The sequence below is a fragment of the Botryllus schlosseri genome, chromosome 3 (assembly GCF_051294905.1).
Source record: "Botryllus schlosseri isolate E-star chromosome 3, Bs_hap1, whole genome shotgun sequence".
NCBI classification, from domain to species: Eukaryota; Metazoa; Chordata; class Ascidiacea; order Stolidobranchia; family Styelidae; genus Botryllus; species Botryllus schlosseri.
Window position 1 is genome coordinate 10,221,425 of NC_137238.1, and position 21,052 is coordinate 10,242,476.

General features: G+C 41.0%; 1 protein-coding gene and 1 long non-coding RNA gene across 2 annotated transcripts in view; both read right to left on the reverse strand.

Moving 5' to 3' along the window:
- Window positions 1–21,052, reverse strand: part of LOC145434884 (uncharacterized) — a 553,571-nt gene that overhangs the window by 358,339 nt on the left and 174,180 nt on the right. The gene's annotated exons all lie outside the window — the stretch shown is intronic.
- Window positions 8,743–13,799, reverse strand: LOC145435380 (uncharacterized). The gene is made up of 8 exons (XM_080312653.1): window positions 13,478–13,799; window positions 12,642–12,790; window positions 12,327–12,566; window positions 12,190–12,264; window positions 11,829–12,134; window positions 10,716–10,887; window positions 10,249–10,337; window positions 8,743–8,919 (listed from the first exon to the last, which is right to left on the reverse strand). The coding sequence occupies exons 4-8, from the start codon at window positions 12,241–12,243 to the stop codon at window positions 8,743–8,745; spliced, it is 798 nt and encodes a 265-aa protein (XP_080168779.1). The 5' UTR covers window positions 12,244–12,264; window positions 12,327–12,566; window positions 12,642–12,790; window positions 13,478–13,799.

Here is a 21,052-nt window from a genome sequence, read left to right on the forward strand (position 1 = left end):
GATGGCTAGGAAACACTCTTTGTTCATCAGGAAGTCCGCCTTGTCGACCGGGCATCCACAACACGAATGCGCCAAATCTGATAACCGAGCTTTGAGAGCAGGTATACCCTCGTCTAATTTGGGTTCGTGGTGTTTTAATTGGCCGAGGAGAACTTCAAATTCCGCAAATACCTCCTCATTCTTGACAGTGGTAGGCGGCAGGCAAAAATCGAGCCCATGGGATGAAACAAATTCTTCAGTCGAGCTTAGCTTATGATCTGATAGGTTGAGTATATTCTTCTTGCTTGGACTTGCATTACTACCGAATTGCTGACTAACTAAGCGGTTAATGCCACTTGCAATTCACAATAGAAAAAGAACGCAATAACTCATTATCATTTCTGGACGTATTAGTTGAAAAGCGCAATACCAACAAATTTGAAACGTCTGTTTTCAGGAAACCGACATTCACAGGCCAATACCTTCGCTGGAATTCATTTAGTCCTCGACGCAGAAAAATTAACCTCATAGGCACACTCGTGCATAGAGCGTTGATGATATGTTCGGGTAACAAATTGAGTTTGGAACTTGACTACATCCGAAAAATTTTACTTGATAACGGTTACCCTGAACACGTCATCAGCCGCGGCATGGAGAGGAAATTAATGCAATTCAACGCAGAAAAACGAACAGAGCCCACCGCACAAACAATAAAAGATGTTTATATCCATCTACCTTGGATTGGCCCCATTTCCACCCGCTTTGAAAAACAATTGATTTCTGCTGTCAGTAAATGTTACGACACAGCCAAAACCAATGTGATTTTTACAACAACACAACTGCTCCCTTCAACACGCAAAGACGTGCTTCCTGCACTTCAACAAAGTAATGTAGTGTACGAATATAGGTGCCACTGTGATTGTGCGTACGTGGGAAGAACGTCAAGACGTCTGCAGGACCGCATAAACCAACATGTCCCCAGATTTATCAGAACACGTGCGTCACGCTCAGTGAAAAGCTCACCCTTAACTCATCCACTTAAGATTGATGCTGATCGATCAAAGGCCATTAATTCTGCCATCGGCAAACATCTGTTGGTTAATCCGATTTGTGCGAATAATTATCGAGACGGCCGATTTCGAATCGTAGGGCGTGGCCGTTCACAATTCCATTTGTGTGCCTTGGAATCAACTTTTATCAAAATACACCAACCAAAACTCTGTCTACAATAGGAGTTCGTGTACCACCTAAAAATAGTACATTAAACGCTCTCTGATTCGAAATTTCATGCTGATGACGTCACATTTTGTGATACGATTGTTGATATACAAATGTTCTTTCCAATTCTCTACTAGTTGCTGACGATTGCCCCAGACGAGTGAGAGAGATATGATTTTTTTTTCTCCTCCATGCTATCCATGATTGCTGAGCGCCTAGCAGGATAGCTGCGGATACCAATGTTCGAGTCTTTGGTATGACCCGGTCGGGGATCGAACCCACGACCTACCGCTCGAGAAGCCGGACGCATAACCATTACACTATCTCGCTCGGAGTGTCAGCCGAAAATAATCAGGTTCATTTCAATATGAATATACTATTTAATTGTATATTGACGTTCTGCACCTCCAAGAAGCTCTTCAAATAAATTGAGTAGCGGGTTGCGTTATTCCGGTTCCTTTCATACCACATTGTCGCTGATATGACATATTTAATCACAGTCGATGTGGCTCAGAATAATCTCATCGTAATCTAACATTCTAGCCGAACTTTTAGGCGTTAGACCAGTGGCTCTTAATCATGTCGCCAGCGCTGCTGGGGACGATTTGAAATGCAAAGTGGGGGAAACACTCAGAAGCCGATATGGGGGAGGGGCGTTGGGACGCCGCATAAAAATGGCCTTACAGTACATATAGAGTAGGGGCGGTCTTAGAGATACTAAGTTCTATAGTTATATATGTTCTTGAGGTTTCGTTGCAAAATTCATTCATTCTTTCATTCCAAACAAAATTCACAAAGTATCCAAATTGTCGTCGTGCTTTGTGACAAGTATACGGACGATGTATTTAGTGTTTCGCCAACGCAGTTGTTACTATATATTTCATCTAAAATGAGTTTTTTACACTTCATGCACGTACTTTTAGATGGCAAAATCTCCCTTACCACAGTTCCATCACCCTGGATAGGACTTTTCCCAACAAAATCTTTTTAACTAGGTATTATATATTGCAGCACACCGCGTCTCCTAGTTTTCAAGAGCCACAAATCACAACGTCACCGATTCGGGTGTGTACATTGGGCTCTAACCTGATAGGTATGACCACGTACCGAACAGTTGTTATATTAACCTTGATGTGATCCCGAAAATCGCGCATAGAGTTACTAGATCAATAACTAATCGAGTGGTCATCGGGCGCGATTCAAGCGCTAAATATTTGCAATTGTCAAGTCCAAACCCGAAAATTTGGACAGGACATGGATCTCTACCACATCGTCTTTAATAGAACCCTTAATATATGGGGGAGGGGCGCAGAGCTATGAAAATTTAATAAAAGGGGCGATGGGAGGAAAATAGTTAAGAGAAAGAGTGTTAGACCGTTGAGCGCCAAACACCGTTGCAACGGTCTGGACTACAACATGAAATATTTTTCCGTCTTTTGAAAAATTATAGCTATATTTCTCTTTAAGTATGGAATCGTTGCAGAAAGATCTTATAGTTAAATCTGAGTTCGTTTGTACGAAGCACATGTACGTGGAAGATCAAAACTAAGTGTACATTTTCCTTTTTCCTCCCAAAGTAAAATTAAATGTAAATGGCACATTTATGATCTACCATATTCTCATTACCTACAGTGCTCTTCAATCTTTTTCGTCGTGGTAGACCCTTTTAACATTATGTAAAAACTCGTACACCCCTGATCATATAATACACCGATACTGTTTACAAAGCCGCATTTCAATTACATATATAGCATACGGCCGCAAACTATAGCGGACAGTCTGCATGACCCGTGGATGACAAATACTCATATGAAATTGGTACTGGGTAGGGTTACCATATTTTAGAAATGTAAAATCCGGAAAAATGGTAAATTTTTCCCGACTCGGTGGTCGGTTAACTAAAAAATTAAAAGTCAACTTTTCGGCTCAAAACCTGAGATAACCATTTATATCAGGTTTTCCGTTGGTTGACAAAAAAGCCATTTTATAGCTCAAGTCCCAGGAATCACGTCGGAGGGTTGCTTGGCCGCTGATTTCCTATATCTCGTCCAATTTCAACGTGTATTCAACCACAATCCTCAAGAAAGAGGACATATAGGCGTCCCCCTAGGACAATTTCAAAAAAGTCAATAAAGAGGACAAATCCTCTTAAAAGAGGACGTGTGGTACTTCTACTACTGGAAACTTTGCACCCCGGACAGTCATTGTGGTGTGCTATGCCGTCAGTAATTTCTCGAAATACGCTCTGCGTATAAAAATTTTCGAATTGAAGAAGAAAAACATTCCCGCAGGCATGCTATATATATAATATATGCAACAAAAACGCTAGTATAAATATCACGAAAAGTTACTAGAATCAGGTTTGTAGTCGCGCTGGGTGAGAAAATTTTGTCCCTCGGATGAATTTCTTTCGATAATGTTAGCAGTTTTATACATTAATGTAAAGATTTTATTTATTCTCATTCCACGTTATTCGATTAATGATGATGCATACTCCGATTTTTATTGATCTCTTTGTTGCATGTTGTCATTTATTGACCCACCCCATCACAATTAGCGGTATAGTCAAAATATATTAGAACCAGCCAAACGTAACAGAAAAATCGTCACTCGTGAGATGCGCAAGATACTATCTTGATATTATATTTTTGGGCGGATCATTTTTCTCTGCGGTTCTGATTTGTACGGTGGAGCGCAGATTGCAAGGACACCATTATATTAAAAAAGATAAATCCAAGTCTACTTGAATCGTACTTGATTCGTGGCGTGAGATCCAGATGTTGCGTGAAGAATTGCGAAATAATGATTGATGCCAGTTTGAAGTAGCGCCATACTTGTGTCATCATCATCATCATCATTGGTTTATTAGCAATTTTATCAGTTCAATACACCACAAAAAATGCGATACAATGAATAGACAGGAAGCTGTCGAAGCGACTTGGATTTGTCAATGGAATCGGACACCCACCTTGGCCTAGGCGTAGTAAAGAGGAGGCATGCACACTGAATGAAAGTAAAGAATACAGTATAGAAAAAGAAAGCGACAAGAAATAGGGCGGCATGTCATGGGAAGCGAGGTCGATAGGTCAGTCGTGGTCCGGTAATCTTGAGGATGGACTGTATTTATTTAGTAGTAATTGCTTGTATTTCGACTTGAATGTGGACATGCTCGTCGACTGTCGGATGGCCGGCGACTACTATGCCATATTATGCCTACAATACAGACCAATAACGACTCGGTTATGATCTATATCAGCAGTTGATGTAGATCGATGTGGAAATCGTCACGTTCAATTTTGACGAGGACAAAATTTCATGTCTTCCTCCGCTGTACGTGATAGGTCTACCGTTCGACAAGCAGCAACGGTCTAACTGCATAAGCACAACCACACATCAATTCATACGTTACTAGTGGAAACCAGGCAGAGTCGAGATTATTATCCTACTGCGGGGTATAGGCTTCTGACTGTATTGATAACCTGAAATAAGGCATGGCGGGTGTTCAAAGAATCACACAAATCCATGTACGTACATCGAATATCTATATACGAAGTTTTGATAATTCGTCACGCAATGACGATCAAAGCCAATACTTGTGATATAATAATGGACAGTGGCATTTGAAAACCGGACATTTCTGCCATCAATAACCTGATATATGGTGATATTCTAGAATTTTTACTGTTCCGGTCATGTCATAGTCCTTGTAAAAATAAGAAGTAATCGTTCTTTCACAAAGAAATGGATTAGATATGTGTAATAGTCGATTACGATTACAATTCATTTGGATTTTTTCAAATGTTATCGATTGCGATTACGATCACTTGAAAATGCTGTGATCGAAGCATAAACTGGCGCATGTATGCCCTAGCACACGAAAATGGCGCAATTGCCCCATTCCATGGCATTATCTGAAATGGAGTCTGAGTTAAACATAAGTTGAGAACAACTTTTCCAAAGAAACAATATCATTTGCATCCCACGATGCGGTTCAATTATTATCAATGAAATCTTTGTACCTCTTGGTATGTAACAGCACCATCCGAGCTCTCTGCAGCGTATTTATAAGTGTTTGAATAACTACTTACTTTCTAATGTTACTTTTACACTTGTGGAGCTTTCTTGGTTACTTTGAGGGCTGGGTAAAATCGATTACCTGAGTGATTCGAATCTGAATCACGCAATATGCTTCGTATCGAGTCGAGTATCTAGTATCGCTCATTATGACGTTACAACAGAAAGTAATACGTCAAAGTTCAAATATATACTGTTTATGCAACCTAAAAGAATTTGCTGCCACTTATCGATCTGCTAAAAGATACTTGGGTATTTTTCCGACCATACTGATTTCATTCCACTTGGCGACAATGCTATGGGATAATCATGACTTCAAAAATGTGCTCCGTCTAGCTAGAACAGACCTGGGCAAAGTGCGGCCCGCGAAGCTATTCTGTGCGGCCCGCGAAAGGTTGCTTAGAATTCAAATCATAAAACTTGCATTTTAATAACTAAAACCATGGGCTGTATCAAATGAACATGAAATTGGTTAACTTTGAAGCCTCTCCAATAATATGCCACGATTACGCTACCTACGTAACTCGCATGCGTAATCCAGATTCAAAATAAAGGCAATGTGGTAAAGTATGAGTAGCAATTGAAGTCACAAGAGATCACTCTTTACATATAGTTTAGTTCAAACCGTCCTTGTTGACATTGTCACATTACACATTATACGGCATGTCTTTCAAATTATGACGTGATACGTTTCCGAATCCCTAACTCGTAAAACAAGTCAATTAGTGCTCACGATTACAATAGGCCTATGACTCGTTATATCTAGAGCCCATAAAGTATTAGCGGGCATGCCAAAAAAAAAGCCGGAAACTGAAATTCGAAGAAGGTTTAGGTTTTTAGAATTTAGAGCAGTAATTGTGTGTTTCCCGGAGTCAGGGGTAATCCCGTCGTTTCAGGTTTAGCCGAGCATGTCGCCAAGATTAAAGATTTTAATTAATTGGTCTCGTGACAGAAAAACAAAACGAAACACTCGGCCATGGGAGGACGAAGTTAAAAAAAACTACATATTTCGCTCAACATAAAGGCAATTTAATCTGCACACTGCTCGTAAGGCAGCGACCATAAAAATAAGCTTTGTACTATTTCATATACATATCAATGCAATGGTTCTGGAATTGGGGGCGTGAAAGCATCAGAATGATGGCGCGAAAACGAAGTTTACCGAAAATATTTTTCGCGCTCCGCGCGATATACCCCTAGCTTGTTGTTAGTGGTCTGTGTATGTCCAACCTACATATTTCAGAATTCTCTCATCGGCAGCAATAATCGTCCATGCCATCAAATTATCCGTTGGGATTGCTAGCAACCTGGTTAAACTTTTTAATATTTTGCGATATCATGATAGAGGGGCGCGAAATTGTTCACTATCATAAAGGGAGCCGTGTCTAAAAAATTTTGAAAAGCACTGTTTTAGAGAAGATAGTTTAAAATGTATCATTTTTAACATTGTTTCGAATCATTACGGCAAACAGATATTTTTGAAATTAACCGTCACTTTTTCCTTACCTAATATCAACGCATTTACTGAACAGCATTTATCAACAATGTAATTTAAAAATTGAATTACAATACGCTGGAGAATATAGCTAATTCTTTTCACTCGGCCCGCCAACGTATTTTCTACTTCTGATTTGGTCCGTGGAGGAAAATAATTGCCCACCCCTGAACTAGAACGTTCGTAGCTTTGTACTATATGCTTCGTATGCTACGATACCGCAAATCAAGGTTTCAATCCTCAACAGTGAAAAATAGTATCGAGACTATAATTCTCATTGATACATTAACTTTCCTTGGTGAGTAGCGTGTACATGTGTGTGTGTGTGTTGTATGTGGGGTTAATGGTGCTTAACTACTAACCCAGGTAGCACGCCTACTTGGGTACCACTAGGTATCAAGGTGAGATGAATTGAGGTAACCAGATGGGGAAACCAATCGGGAACCGTACATTTTTGGCCCCATATTACAGAGGTATAATTTGGGAAACCATGTGGTAAACCAGGGGTGGGCAACATACGGCCCGCGGGCCGGATCCGGTCCGCGAAGGGATTTTGTCCGGCCCGCGGACAGTTTTTCGTCTTACATGATAATGTGGACCGCCGGCCCCAGTCTTCCGATATTCACGACTACTTACTTACATACATCAAATATTAATGACTGTATGTTATTATACACATGTATGCGCAGCAAGCGAGGGTGGAGCCTACGCGTAAGTTCGCCTAAGCGATATGACTTGCATTATCGGCATTTACGATGTATGCCTACTGAACCCTAATCCCAGCAAACACAAAACTTATTAAAGATATTTTTTAAACATCTTCCATGAGTTCAAAAGATGTCCTTCAATGAAGTGCAAAATATATACATTTGTCGACAGAAATGGATATATATAAGATGTCCTGTAGGACATCCTCAAAGATGTCCTGATAAACATCCTCAAATATGTCCTGATAAACATCCTCAAAGATATCCTGACGGAGATCCTCAAAGATATCTTGATAAACATCCTCAACGTTATCCTATAAGATATTTTTTGTACAATTCGACCCTGTGTGACCCTGAACCCTGGTTGGCTAAACCTGCTATATGCTGCACTTCACACATGAACGAATACGAATCCTCAGTTTTACAGATCATGTATGGCTTTTTGTTCTGTATTGCACCAGTTCAAAATACAAAAAAATGTACTTGACTAGACCTCGACGAAAAATTGGAATATTAATGGATGAAGAATGAAGGTAAAATAATAGTCCCAGACATAACATACGTTAGCAAGAAGTAGGCAGCAAGAGGTAGGCCTTTTTGTTCAGAAAGAAAACTAGTTGCCAATTTTAAAAATCAGCATGTATATTAGGGCGGTTCGAAAATAACCTTTTTTCCTTAATCTTGCGGGTTACTTGATTAAATCGTTAGGTTGCCTTAAAAAATGACGCACACCAAATTTGAATTCATTCCAACCAATAGTCGCGGATTTCGTAGAGTTTGAAAATTTTGAATTTGCCTAAAAATGCAAAAAATTTTTTTTTTTAATTTTCCTTCCAACCTTATGAAATTGTTGCACTGTCTTCAAAAACGATGCAAAACAAATTTGACTCAATTCCAAGCTGCAGAAGCCGAGTTATTTAAGTTTTTTTATGATAATTCTGGGATGATCCACCAATCAAGGATAATCCAAGAATTATCAAAGAAAAACTGGAATAACTCCACTTCTACGGCTTCGAATTGAGTCAAATTTGTTTTGCAGTTTTGCATCGCTTTTGAAGACAGCGTAACAATTTCATGGGGTTGGCAGAAAAATTTGAAAAATTTTTTTTTTGTAATTTTCAGGCAAATTCAAAATTTTCAAACTCTACGAAATCCGCGAATATTGGTTGGAATGAATTCAAATTTGGTGTGCGTCATTTTTTAAGGCAACCTAACGATTTAATCAAGTAACCCGCAAGATTCCGGAAAAAAGGTTATTTTTGAACCGCCCTAATGTATATGGCTTTCTGTTCTGTATGAAATCAGTACAGAACACGAAAACAAACATGGATGAAGAAAATACGTTAGCAAGAATTGGGCCTTGATACAGAACTGTGTAATCACTTCAGCCAATACTTCTGCCTCCTCGATAACAGTCTTGCTCCTGTTTTCTTCTTTATCGTCTTCCTATAACATAAATGAATTGATTATTTTGATTGATTAGCAGTAGAGCAATAGTCATTATATGTGTTTGTTTGTTTGTGAGTAATGTGGGACGGTCATGTCAAGTCACATTCATCCAAGGATTCCGAACCGTCTTTAGGAAGTCACGACGAACTTGGTGGAGTGTGACAGCCAAGTCAAACTTTACCATCTACTTCGACGAAATTGTCGATTCAACTCTGCGCGCCAAATTTGGCTTAATTCCAACATATAGAAGCTAATAAACCAGGGGTTCTCAGCCATCTTTTGGCCGTGGCCCATTTTCGGGTTTGAAAATGTTGTTGAGACCCATCTCTAACCACAGAGTAGAGTCGTAGTCCTTTTCAATGTGTGGTAATCGCCACCACCAATTTGCATATTTCTCTATTATAAGCACCTTTTTATCTTACTAATCATATTTAAATGTAGACCTACAGGGACAAAAAATCGTGCAAAGCACGACAAAAATCTACTTCAACAAACGACAAACAGAGTAATTTTGGGTTCAGTCGAGCTCCCCTAATTGGGTGTTTGAATTGTGATGGCCCTGGAAGATCGTATAACTCATCGTTATCGTTCTGGGCCAGCTTCAAACATTTCTTTGGTGAACGGGATACTATAGCTAGCTGTAAAATGTACCTAATATATATACCAGCGAAGTTTCAAATCCCTAATTTTATATCTCAATGACTTGACATCTACACGTTGGAATTGAGCCATATTTGCCATGCATCTTGTTCGCCACCGAAATAGCCGACCCAATGCTCCCTCTAATTTTTGACGAGTCTGCACACACTCACCAACTCACAGTAGTGCATAACGACTAAAAAAAATAACATCACTTCAGATTTTTTCTGTGCGCAGAGACCAACTAAGCACTGTGCAATTGCGCACGTGCGCAGTGCAGCTTAGAGGGAACATGGGTCAGGCAATAGCAATCTGAGCCCCCCAGGCGGTACGAATGCGACCAGTTGAGGATGAACTTGCTTCCCGTGTAGAAATGTGAATTGAAAGGAGTTTGAAATGAGTGACGGATTATTGGCAAAAAAGTTTTGGAGACATTGGTTCCACCGCTAAATCTGAGCAAGTGTAACATGATCAAAAATTTATGCAAGCAAGACCAACAATTTTGACAAAATTAAATGACTATAAATTTTTTTTTAAATTAGATCACGTCAAGTTTGGGAACCACTGGCATAGTGTTCTGAAGATGAATGGTAGCGGCCCTGGAGGTAGCAACGATTCACTTACTGTCAAATGATATGATAAAGAACGCAGCTGTCACACAGACGTCAGATTCATAAACAAAATTACCTTGCAAGCTCCAATAACTGTTAGAAATCGTCCCACTTTGGTTGTAATTGTTGTAGTCTCTGCCGTAGGATTAGCCACTTTACATGCTCCTTCAAAGATAATATAAGTAGATCAGGGGCTGCATTACAAAACAATGCGGCAAATCGGAATCTCCGCCAGCGGTAACAATCTCTCTCGAATGTGATCAGCCCATAGTGTCAAAATTGGTATTTCAAAACATTCCAGACTCAACACCGAGTTGCGCAATCAACGCACTTGTTTGTGATTTTGCCATGTCGGCAATGTCAGTAGAAGATGACTTCAAACGAGGGCTTATAAGGCTGTGTGGTCAGCAACGATTTGCAATTTAGCTGCGATGATCTTTCGCAAGAAGGGAAAGCAAAATACTTTAACTCTGTAAAAATGCTCTCGAAGGCATTGTTATCGAGGGTTTTGTAATCTCGATTGTAATATCAGTAACAACTTACGTGTAATAGTCTTGTAAAGATTAAAATTTTGAAAACTTCTTTTTTGTCCATTTTTGCTTCTTTGACCTTTTAGGCTGAACAATTGCCACACATCTTTTACAGCTGTGCTTGTCATGATATTTCTGACCGTTGAAGCCAATTGTTCACCGTGAAGTCCTTTCAAAGCAGATACCTGTAGTACAAAATACAAATGGCTCTGCCTTCCGATAGTGGTGTGTACCAGAATGAAAAATAACTACATCAGCCCAAAAAATAAGTAGGGTTTCGAATTCACTAATATAGCATCAATTCATCATGGTAAAGTACATGCATAAATGACGATTATACCCCCTAACCCCCCTCTGGCTACGCGCCTGCATAAACATCAAATAACTTGATGGAACGTTGATCTTGACGAGAGGTTAGATCAGGGTGGGCAACTTCTCCAGTCGGCAGGCCGGATATAGGAAAATTAAGTACTTGGGCACCGGATTGCTGAATCGATGCATTATTCGTCCATTTATCCACAAGGAATATATCGAATTTAATGAATGTATTTTAACGACAGCAATGTCACTTCAAAGCCATTTCTCGCCGATAATGGCGAATAGTGGATTTGAGAATAAGATTGTCATGTAGGCAATCTCGATACTGAATTCATGCGGCCTGCGTCCTCTACTAAATTCGAAAAGTGGCCTGCAACCCATTTTGAGTTGGCGCCCCTGGCATAAGCGGTGCCTTACAAAAACCTAGAAGTGTGCCGTGCTACAAGTCGGCGGTTACGAAATCAAAAATAGGAAATATCAGCCTGCTGACCATTGTAGTCGACAAAAATCATGATTACCACAGAGACCACATTAGGTTTGTTTGCATCGTCAATGCCGATAATGCAAGTCTTCTCGCTTCAACGAACTTACGCGTAAGTTCCACTCTCGCAACGCTGCGCAGTGCGCATACACGTATAATATAATAACATAGTCACTAAAATTTGACGTAGTAAGGAATTAGTGGGGAATCTCGGCAAACTGGGGCGGGGCATTATCATGTAGGACAGAAAACTGTCGGCGGGCCGTGTGCTGCCTGCCCCTGGGTTAGATACTCCGGCTAAGTTTGCTCTAATCGACAAAATCATACCAGTTCAGATTTCTTGCAATCGCCGTCAGTCAAGTTCTTTTCCAGTTGTTCCAGCTGAGATACGGTTTGACAGGGGTTTTCAATAAGATCTTCAAGCAAGATTGGGGCTGTTGTACTGTGTTTATTTTTTGAGTCGTTGATGATGTGACCTTTAATTAGATCCATCATCTGGTTCATCTGCTTGGAGCTGAGGTCCATCATCTGGTTCATCTGCAACTTGATGTCTTTGATGTCTTTACGCATCAGAGAAATATATAGAGTGGTCACCGTGTGCAGATGTTGGAGTTGATGAAGAACATGGAGGAGCTAAAAAATTATTTGAATTCAAGAAAACTGGACTGATCATATGCGATAAACTTACCATTACTTTGTGATAGGCCTTGTTGTTGACAGTCAGAGTTTTGCAGTTCAACATTGCTTACAAACGAAGGATCGTCTGGAAATAAGAGCGACTCTATTGCTTAAATTCGAGAATTGATCAAAGTGTTAGGAGCTTACTGCATTGGTTGATTCCCTGCAACTGGCCGCTACATTCAATGTTGGGATCATGCTGTTCTTGAACACTCTCCTCACTTGATGATGGCAAACTTGCATTTGAAGCATCATTAACAAGAGCACTCTTGCTTGTCACACTTTCATCGCCAGAATCAGGAGGTGACCGCACTCTTGGAGTTGGTATAGGCATGCCTTGTGTCTGAATACTTGGATTACGTTTTTTCTTTGAAGGAACAGCATCATCTACAAAGTATGAAAGTTATACAAATGTCACTTCTGCGTATAACATATTAGGCAGAATAACAGTGTAGGCTATACCTTGATTATCAGATGACATGGACTTGTCAAAAAATCTTTTGGCGGCTGACGTTTTCGGTTAGGCCGTTGTAGGTCCTTATCTGAAGCGGAGGGCAAGCTACTATTGTCTGCAACTGCCCTCATATCACGAAAGGCCTTGACCCATAAATCTAAAACAGATGGATAATATAGATGGTAAGTTTCCAGATTTATCAAACTACTGGATTTGTAAACAGCGCAACTAGATCTAGAATTACTCAAATTTGAAAACTCGCACAAACTTGAAAAAACGATATTGTATCGCACACGCAAACATAGAACTGCTAATGAAATACTGTACGCAAGTAACTGTGTATATAGCTTAGTGGTTCCCAACCTTTTTCGGTGTCAGGGCCAAATTTAGAATATATATAGTTGGGGCCGCACGAATTCGTGACTGCTTTAGATCAATAAAAAGTTCACAAAATTGAGTAAAATCGAGGAGAACTGCTGCTGGGTTTTGCCTCAGCGTATTCAACCGTGAGTCACGTGTTGTACATCTATTTGTAGATTAGTTATCAATACCTATATACAGTAGTGACATACCGTTAGCACTCTACTCAGAACTTTTCTGCAATCCTAATTAACAACTCCAGACTCCAAGCTAAGCAAGAGAATTTTATAAATACAAATTTTATTTTATATCATAAATCGATTTCTTTAAATTTTTGTGGGGGACGCAAGACGGCTAGCTCGAGGCCGCGGTTGGGAATCACTGGTATAGCCACATGCTACAGTCTCATTTTTGTCATGATTCAAGTCATCCCAACACTGGTACTGAGTAACGGTAAACCTTCACAAATTATGAGTTGACTTACCGGATGAGCATTTGATACGTATTTTGTACAGAGTCCAATTGCCCGTGTCATATTTCACTTGATGATGATGAAACGATCCGTCCCGTCAAATCGGCGGTTCTAGCTCGCTTGAACCGTAGCCACTCTTTCTGGTACTGCCTACGTCTGTGCTTCCCCCGTCTTATTTTATATCTGGGCATTACCACGTTGTAGCTGAGCTCCCCCTACTCCTACACTATTATAGACAAAAGTACAAGAACATTCGATCACAATGAATGATTTTAGCGACCACCATCTGATGATATTATATAATCCAGCACTGTCACAATAGCTTATATGCTATTCGCAAAAGTGCAAACCAAGTGCTATACTTTGTGACATTATACCATACACTATATACCTATGTTTCGTATCAGGCATATATAAATTACCATCTACAGTTCAGTTTTCAGTAATCCTCTGAAGGAATATGGTTGGTTGAGCCTTAATTTACCACGATTAATTCCAGAACGCAACTAAACCTAACATACGACTGCGTAGCTGTAAGCCTCCATTACGAGAGCGCTTTGTCTGCCAGTATTTCGCGCCGAAACTTATGTGAACTCGCATGGGAGAAATGGCATCTCGTTTACACTCCGGATTAGAAGCCGGAGTCGTAGCAGGATTTCAGCCGGACTGGATGCGGATTCTGAATTTATTTCGACAGTCGGATTTTGGCAACATTCTTAATTATAATCTTAAATACGATATCATGATTTTGGCAGAAGTTTTTTGGACGCAGAACCGGAAATTCTCCAGCCGGATTCTGCGGACTTTCAAATTTCCTTCCAAAATTTGAGAATCGTCCATTCCAATCAAATACAACCCAACCACCGAAAGCAGCGGAGGTGGCGAAGCGCGAGCGATGCGGGTTAATATGATATTTAATTTTAGTCTGCAAAATTGCAAAAAAGAGCGTGACACTAGGTGGAACATACGGTAGTGACACAGGTGATTAATCGCCCCATGAGAGTAAAAGTTCAGTATAATCTACTGTACATTTATAAACACCACTCTACCATAATAGGAAGCAATAATCGAATTTGATATTCCTAACAAATATATTTTCAGCATTCGACAAAATTTGGCCAAGAAAAGTTGTGGTTCAGCACAAGGTATGCACATAGCAATTTACAACGTAGCTACGTTGAAAATTGCTATGGTATGCACAGGATATGATTTGGACTTGACTGGACAAGAACAAGGTATATTTAAGTCGTGCTTCAGCACAAGGTATGGACAAGATATGATTTGGACTTGACTGGACAAGAACAAGATATATTTAAGCCGTGCTTCAGCACAAGGTATGGACAAGATATGACTTGGACTTGACTGGACAAGAACAAGATATATTGATTCCGTGCTTCAGCACACAAGGTATGGACAAGATATGATTTGGACTTGACTGGACAAGAAAAAGATATAGTTAATTCGTGCTTCAGCACAAGGTATGGACAAGATATGATTTGGACTTGACTGGACAAGAACAAGATATATTTAAGTCGTGCTTCAGCACAAGGTTTGCACAAAGATATGATTTGAACATGACTGGAGATGAAAAAGATATATTTAAGTCGTGCTTCAGCACAAAGCATGCACAAGATATGATTTGAACCTGGCTGGACAAGAAAAAGATATCCTGACAGGTTAAAAAGACATCTAGTGTTTGCTGGGATGTCATTTGTGGTGATCATGGTGTCTGTCGACGACAATGGTCATTTACACCAGGCCGATATTTCTTATTTTTGATTCCGTAACCGCCGACTTCTAGCACGGCGCACACTTCTAGGCTTTTGTAAGACACCGCTTATGCGAGGTGTGGCCAACTGAAAACGCGTCGTGGGCCACTTTCAAATTTCGAGGCCACGGTCCGCATGAATTTAATATCGAGATAGATAGGTCACACAGTTTAGCAACTACGCTATCTCGTCACCTACTAAACCCTAACGCATTGATATCTTGGTAAATTTGTGGTACCGGGCTTATTGAACGCCTTGAAATCTTAATGAAGGATTGCACCGTGCGTTGATTGATCAGAGAGAAGCAGACATGGTGGTGCCTGTATGACAGGGTTGGCCAACCTGCCGCCGTAGAAGCAATTGTGCGGCCGTGGACACGTAATTCGCGGCCGTCGACATGGAATTTGAATTTACGAATTGACTCCCGATTTCTTGAAACATTTTGATTATTCTTGAAATTTTCTTCGCGATTCAATGCGACTTCATTTTCGATTTTAATATAGTTGCGCACTTTGCAATCAGTACAGTTGCCCACAGTACAGTTGCGAACAGCAGAGGAAAATGATGCGCCTCATAAAGAAATACCAACTCGGAATCGTGTGCGAATCGTGTGCTCCTCACTATACCAAACAACCATGACGGGAGGTCGAGAAATGCAAAGAACAGCATGCAACAAAGTGACTAATAATAATTGGCCAGCCCGAAGTTGCATCATCCTTCACAACCAGCCCTACATTTTCGAAAACAGCCCACCATCAATCTGATCACATGGAAGGAGAAATAATATGTAAAACTACTAATTTTATTGACGAAATTGATGAATGGATCTGAAAAAGTTTTCGCGCTTGGCGCGATTATGAACAGAGTACATTATAAAATAGATTAATACGGAATTCAACGGAAATGGACATATACACGGTAACATGATTATTTGGCGTCCTGCTAGTTCATTACGACTATGCCCTGGAATGCGGCCGTAGGCTACATGAGTAGTCGAAATGCGGCCGTGACTGGCAGAAAGGTTGGCCACCCCTGCTGTATGACAATGCTGTTCTCAAAATAACATTGTCTTCGTCAATATTGGCGAGAAATGGCTTTGAAGTTGCATGGCTGTCGTTAAAATACATTCATTAAATACGATTTATTCCTTGTATATGTGGATAAATGGGCGAATAATGTGTCGATTCAGCAATCCGGCCCGCCAAGTACTTAATTTTCCTATCTCCGGCCCGCCGCTTGGAGAAGTTGCCCGCCCCTGGGGTAAACCCACTAAGCTTCTAGCAGTGTAAGTGGGCCATTAATTCGAAGTAGAGATGTGGTGTTAGGTATGTTAGGTAAACCCTTCTCGCTAGTTAACTTTAACATTGTACGCTGTACAGCACATACCTGCTACCAATACTCACTCAAACCAACCAATATATACGGTAATCTGAGTATATAATAACCTTTACGGTGGGTGAGTGAGGTCGTCATCACTGTTTAAGTGTAATCGTTGAGTTATATTTTCAACTGAACAAGACACACACAATGTACAATGCGATAAGATACAAAGCGATGTAATGAACAGATAGGAGGATGCCGACCGACGCGCAGTTGCCGTCTTTTAGACTGACATCTACATCGGCTTGGAGTGCCCGCCGTCACAGTTACTCTCGATGTTGATCATTTTCGAGGCCACGGCCCTTGCTAGCGATTTCCATAACTTGTTAGTGCATTCTTCCGTCGAGTCATTCTCGGGTCTCATGTCGCAAGAAGAGGAGCCCGGACAAACCTCCAACGGGAGTCGAACCGAGGCCGCCCTATTCTTAGGCGCTTATCGTCACCAGTACCCGAATTCAATTCATATGGCGGTGGAATTCAATTTGGAAATGTCCCAGCGACCAGCATCGCAAATGAATAAATCGGAAACCGATTATAATATGACATTACTATATAGATGAACAAACCTTGCTGTAGGAAAATATAAAAGAAGCATCTATTTCGGAAAACTACTCGGTCACATGTGGGAGCCGTATGAAAAGTCGATCATTCTTCATTGACGAAAATAACAAGTTCCAATTATTTGATCACAGAAATTTTACGAGTAAAATTATTCCTGAGGTATAAATAATAGATACAGATAAGGGATAAAGGTAATGGGATCTACGCAAGAAAATTATAACGCACGCTGTGAGGAATTGAGTACTCTAGCAACGGAAATTTAAGTTCACTCCAGTGTTGGTTGGTTGGTATAGGTTTTTATTGGTGCCCGGCTACTGAGGCCTTGTGCACCAGGCCGAAAGTTTGATTAGAAGAAGACTTCTAAATTATTCGTTTCGAAAGGAGTGCAAATTCTATAATAGGCGTTGCAGTGAAAGGGCTGGTAAGAATTTCAGATAATACAATGTTAAGGCCTTGGTTCCTTGCAGCTTCGATGATATATTGTCTATCAGTTGAGTATCTCGGACATTTTAGCAGGAAATGTTCCACTGATTCAGGCTGTGCGCACAGATCACATAATCCATTTTCATGGCATCCGATCCTGTGCAAATGTTCGTTCAACCCGCAATGGCCAGTTTGGAGTCGGATCAAGATCGACGACTCACGACGCGAGAGACAAGAAATTCCGCGAAATTCAGCGTTAGTGCGTATGAGACCTTGGTATTGCGAGTCTTCGTTGACTAGTTCGGACTTCCACTTATTCCAGCAATGGTCAGTAACGATGGGTTTGCATTCTTTTGGAGTTAGACTGTGGGTCGGAGTGATGTCAAGACTTTCGTCGGATGCTGCGGATTTTGCGAGCCGATCTGCCTCTTCATTTCGACCAACGCCCCTGTGTCCTGGAATCCAGATAAAGGTGACCCGTATTGAACGCCCAGAAAGGCTCCTGCAAAGCATAATTATATCGGAAACGATCTGATTATCACGTTGTCGAGATTGCAGGGCGAGAAGGGCACTTAGACTATCCGATAGTATAGCTATGTTTGACTGATCTGGACACTCGCTACGCGCCCAATTTAGGCTATTCAGAATCGCAATAAGTTCTGTTGAAAAAACGGATAGATTCCTATCCAAGGCAATGCGGGAATCGACTCCGGGTCCTTTTATATGGAAACCTGCCCCACATCTAAACTTCGTTTTCGATCCATCAGTAAATATTTGTATATAAGAACCGTATGTAGACATAATATAGTGGTTGGATTCAAACTTGATTACATCAGGGTGCTGCATGTTGGATATGATCGATTGCAAGTGCGTATCGACCGTGTAACATGGTTGTTCATTCCAAGGAGCATCGGGATAAAGATTATATTCTGCTATTTTCAAGTCTTTTATGCCCTCATTCAACCTGGTGAGCATATTAAAAGTTGCGAATCGAAATGAATCTGGAAAAATTTCATGCCAACTCTGCTCTGTTAGCGATGTACATGGGTGGTTTTCGATTGCCATGATGTGGCAGCGATAGTCGAGGCAGGCTTGCAGATGTCGCAAGTGCATAGGCAGTTCATGACACGAGTGCTGTAATGCATACGATGGTGTACTCGACATTGCACCACTGCATGTTCTCAGCGCTTTGTTCTGAAGCAACTGTAGCGCTTTCAATACGTATTTTGGTGAGAATAAATACGCCTCAATACCATACTCCATAACTGATCTAATCAAAGTTTTGTATACGATCAGAAGGCAAGACTTCGAGGCACCCCAGGTAGTACCAGCCAATGCCCTTAATACATTGAGCCGTCTTGAGCACTTTGCGACTACCATACGCGAATGCGGACCATAGTTGAGTTTTGCATCAAATATCATCCCTAAATATTTAAACTCTCGTTCTAAGCGCAGTGTGACCTGTCCGATGAGTAAATTGATATTAGGGTACTTGCGCTTTCTCGTGAACAACACACTGGCCGACTTTTTAGCGTTAATTTTGAATCCCCAATGATGGCACCACTCCTGAATGGAGTTGAGCGAGGCTTGCACGTTTGAGGCTATATCACAAGCTTTTAGTCCGATATCCCAAATGCATACGTCATCTGCAAATACATTGATGTTAGTCGAAAGGTCATGAGGGAGGTCATTGATCATGATTGCAAACAAAGTCGGAGACAACACGCTTCCTTGTGGAATACCATTTTCGAGCGCAAATGTGTCTGATAAGGTGTTACCGAGACGAACCTGAAAAGTTCTGTTGTTAATGAATGAATGCACCCACCGCAGTATGTTTCCTGTGAGGCCAATTTTTCGCAGTTTAAGTACGAGTCCGTCTCTCCAAATCATGTCGTAGGCCTTTTCAAAGTCCAAGAACACCGCTAAAACGAGTCTTTTACTGAATAATGATTTATAGATATCGTCGTGTAGTGACATTATGCAATCTCGAGTAGACCGTTTGCGTCGAAAGCCGCATTGGCGTGGGTGCAGTATTCTATTCCGTTCAAGCCACCAAGTTAGTCTGTTATTAATTAACCTTTCCATTGTCTTACAGATGTTGCTCGTCAGAGAAATTGGTCTATAAGAAGAGGGATTATTCGCGGGTTTGCTACCTTTTAAAATAGGCACAATAATTGAATGCCGCCAAGATGCTGGGCACTGGCCCGAAACCCACAAATTATTGATAGAATCCAAAAGTTTTTGGAGGCTATATTCACTGAGGTTTAGAAGCATTGCGGAGCAAATTCCATCAATGCCCGGCGCAGTATTTTTCCTAAGTCGCAAAACATCAGACAATTCTGAGCGGGTGAAAGGTAGGTTCATAATGTCATCGCTCGGAGTTTCGGCTAGGACTGCGGGAATGGTGTCGCTGCAGAAGTCGGAGCGACGTTGGCGGTGTAATACGTCTATATTTTCATCACTACTGGTTGACGCGAAATGCCGAGCCAGTGTGTTTGCCATGTTTACATTGTCTGTGATTAGCGCGCCGTTCGAGACCAATTGGTTTATTTGATTCCACGAGCGCGAGCCTGACATCGAACGAATTACGCGCCAGACTTTCGTCAATTTGGAATTGCGATTTAGGCTGTTACAAAAAGACTCCCAGTAAGATCGTTTTGCATCGAGAAGCGTTTTTCTCGTACGCGCTCGCTGTTGCCTGAACTTGATAACATCATCAACGCTAAAGGATCGCTTCATTTTCTGATAAGAGGCCCGTTTTAACCGGACAGCTCGTGTACAGCTATGATTCCACCAAGGCACACTACTTTTTCTAACTTCCTTTGTAAGCGGAATGGTATGCTTAGCGGCTTGGAATATGACGTTAGTTATATCTTCGATCGTCAATTGACCGGCGTCGTTACTTAGATAACACGTAGCAAGTTTTTGTTGACGCAGATAGGATTATATTGCCGAATTGGCTTTTTCACACCTGTTATCACAACTGACATATTGTCATTAACTCCGGTCTCCCTATTAGAACTTTCCTTAGGGGAAGGGCCCTCTAAATCTTCAGTAGCGGAGCGCTTTTGCGCCCCTTTACTTCCTAACATCTCTTCAACGTTACCAAGCGCGTGATGCGACAACAACGTACACGATAGGAAACGAATACAGCTGTTTCGATATGAAGCTCCCGCTTGTAATTATCTGTCTAGATGAGCACGTCCGCTCACTACGACGTCCACCTATCGAATGTTCACTCCAGTGTGACAAACGGTCAATTTTAAATAGTTCAAATCACATTGACGAAGTAAAGCATGGTAGGGGTTTTAATGTTCGAGGTTCGAGCAACCAACAGGGATAGCATAATAGCTAGAAAGCTTTACTACATACGGAACCACCTTTATTATTCGATGAAATAAACCAAATAACATTGATGTAAAATAAGGTTGGTTCCTCTGTGGGTGATATATGG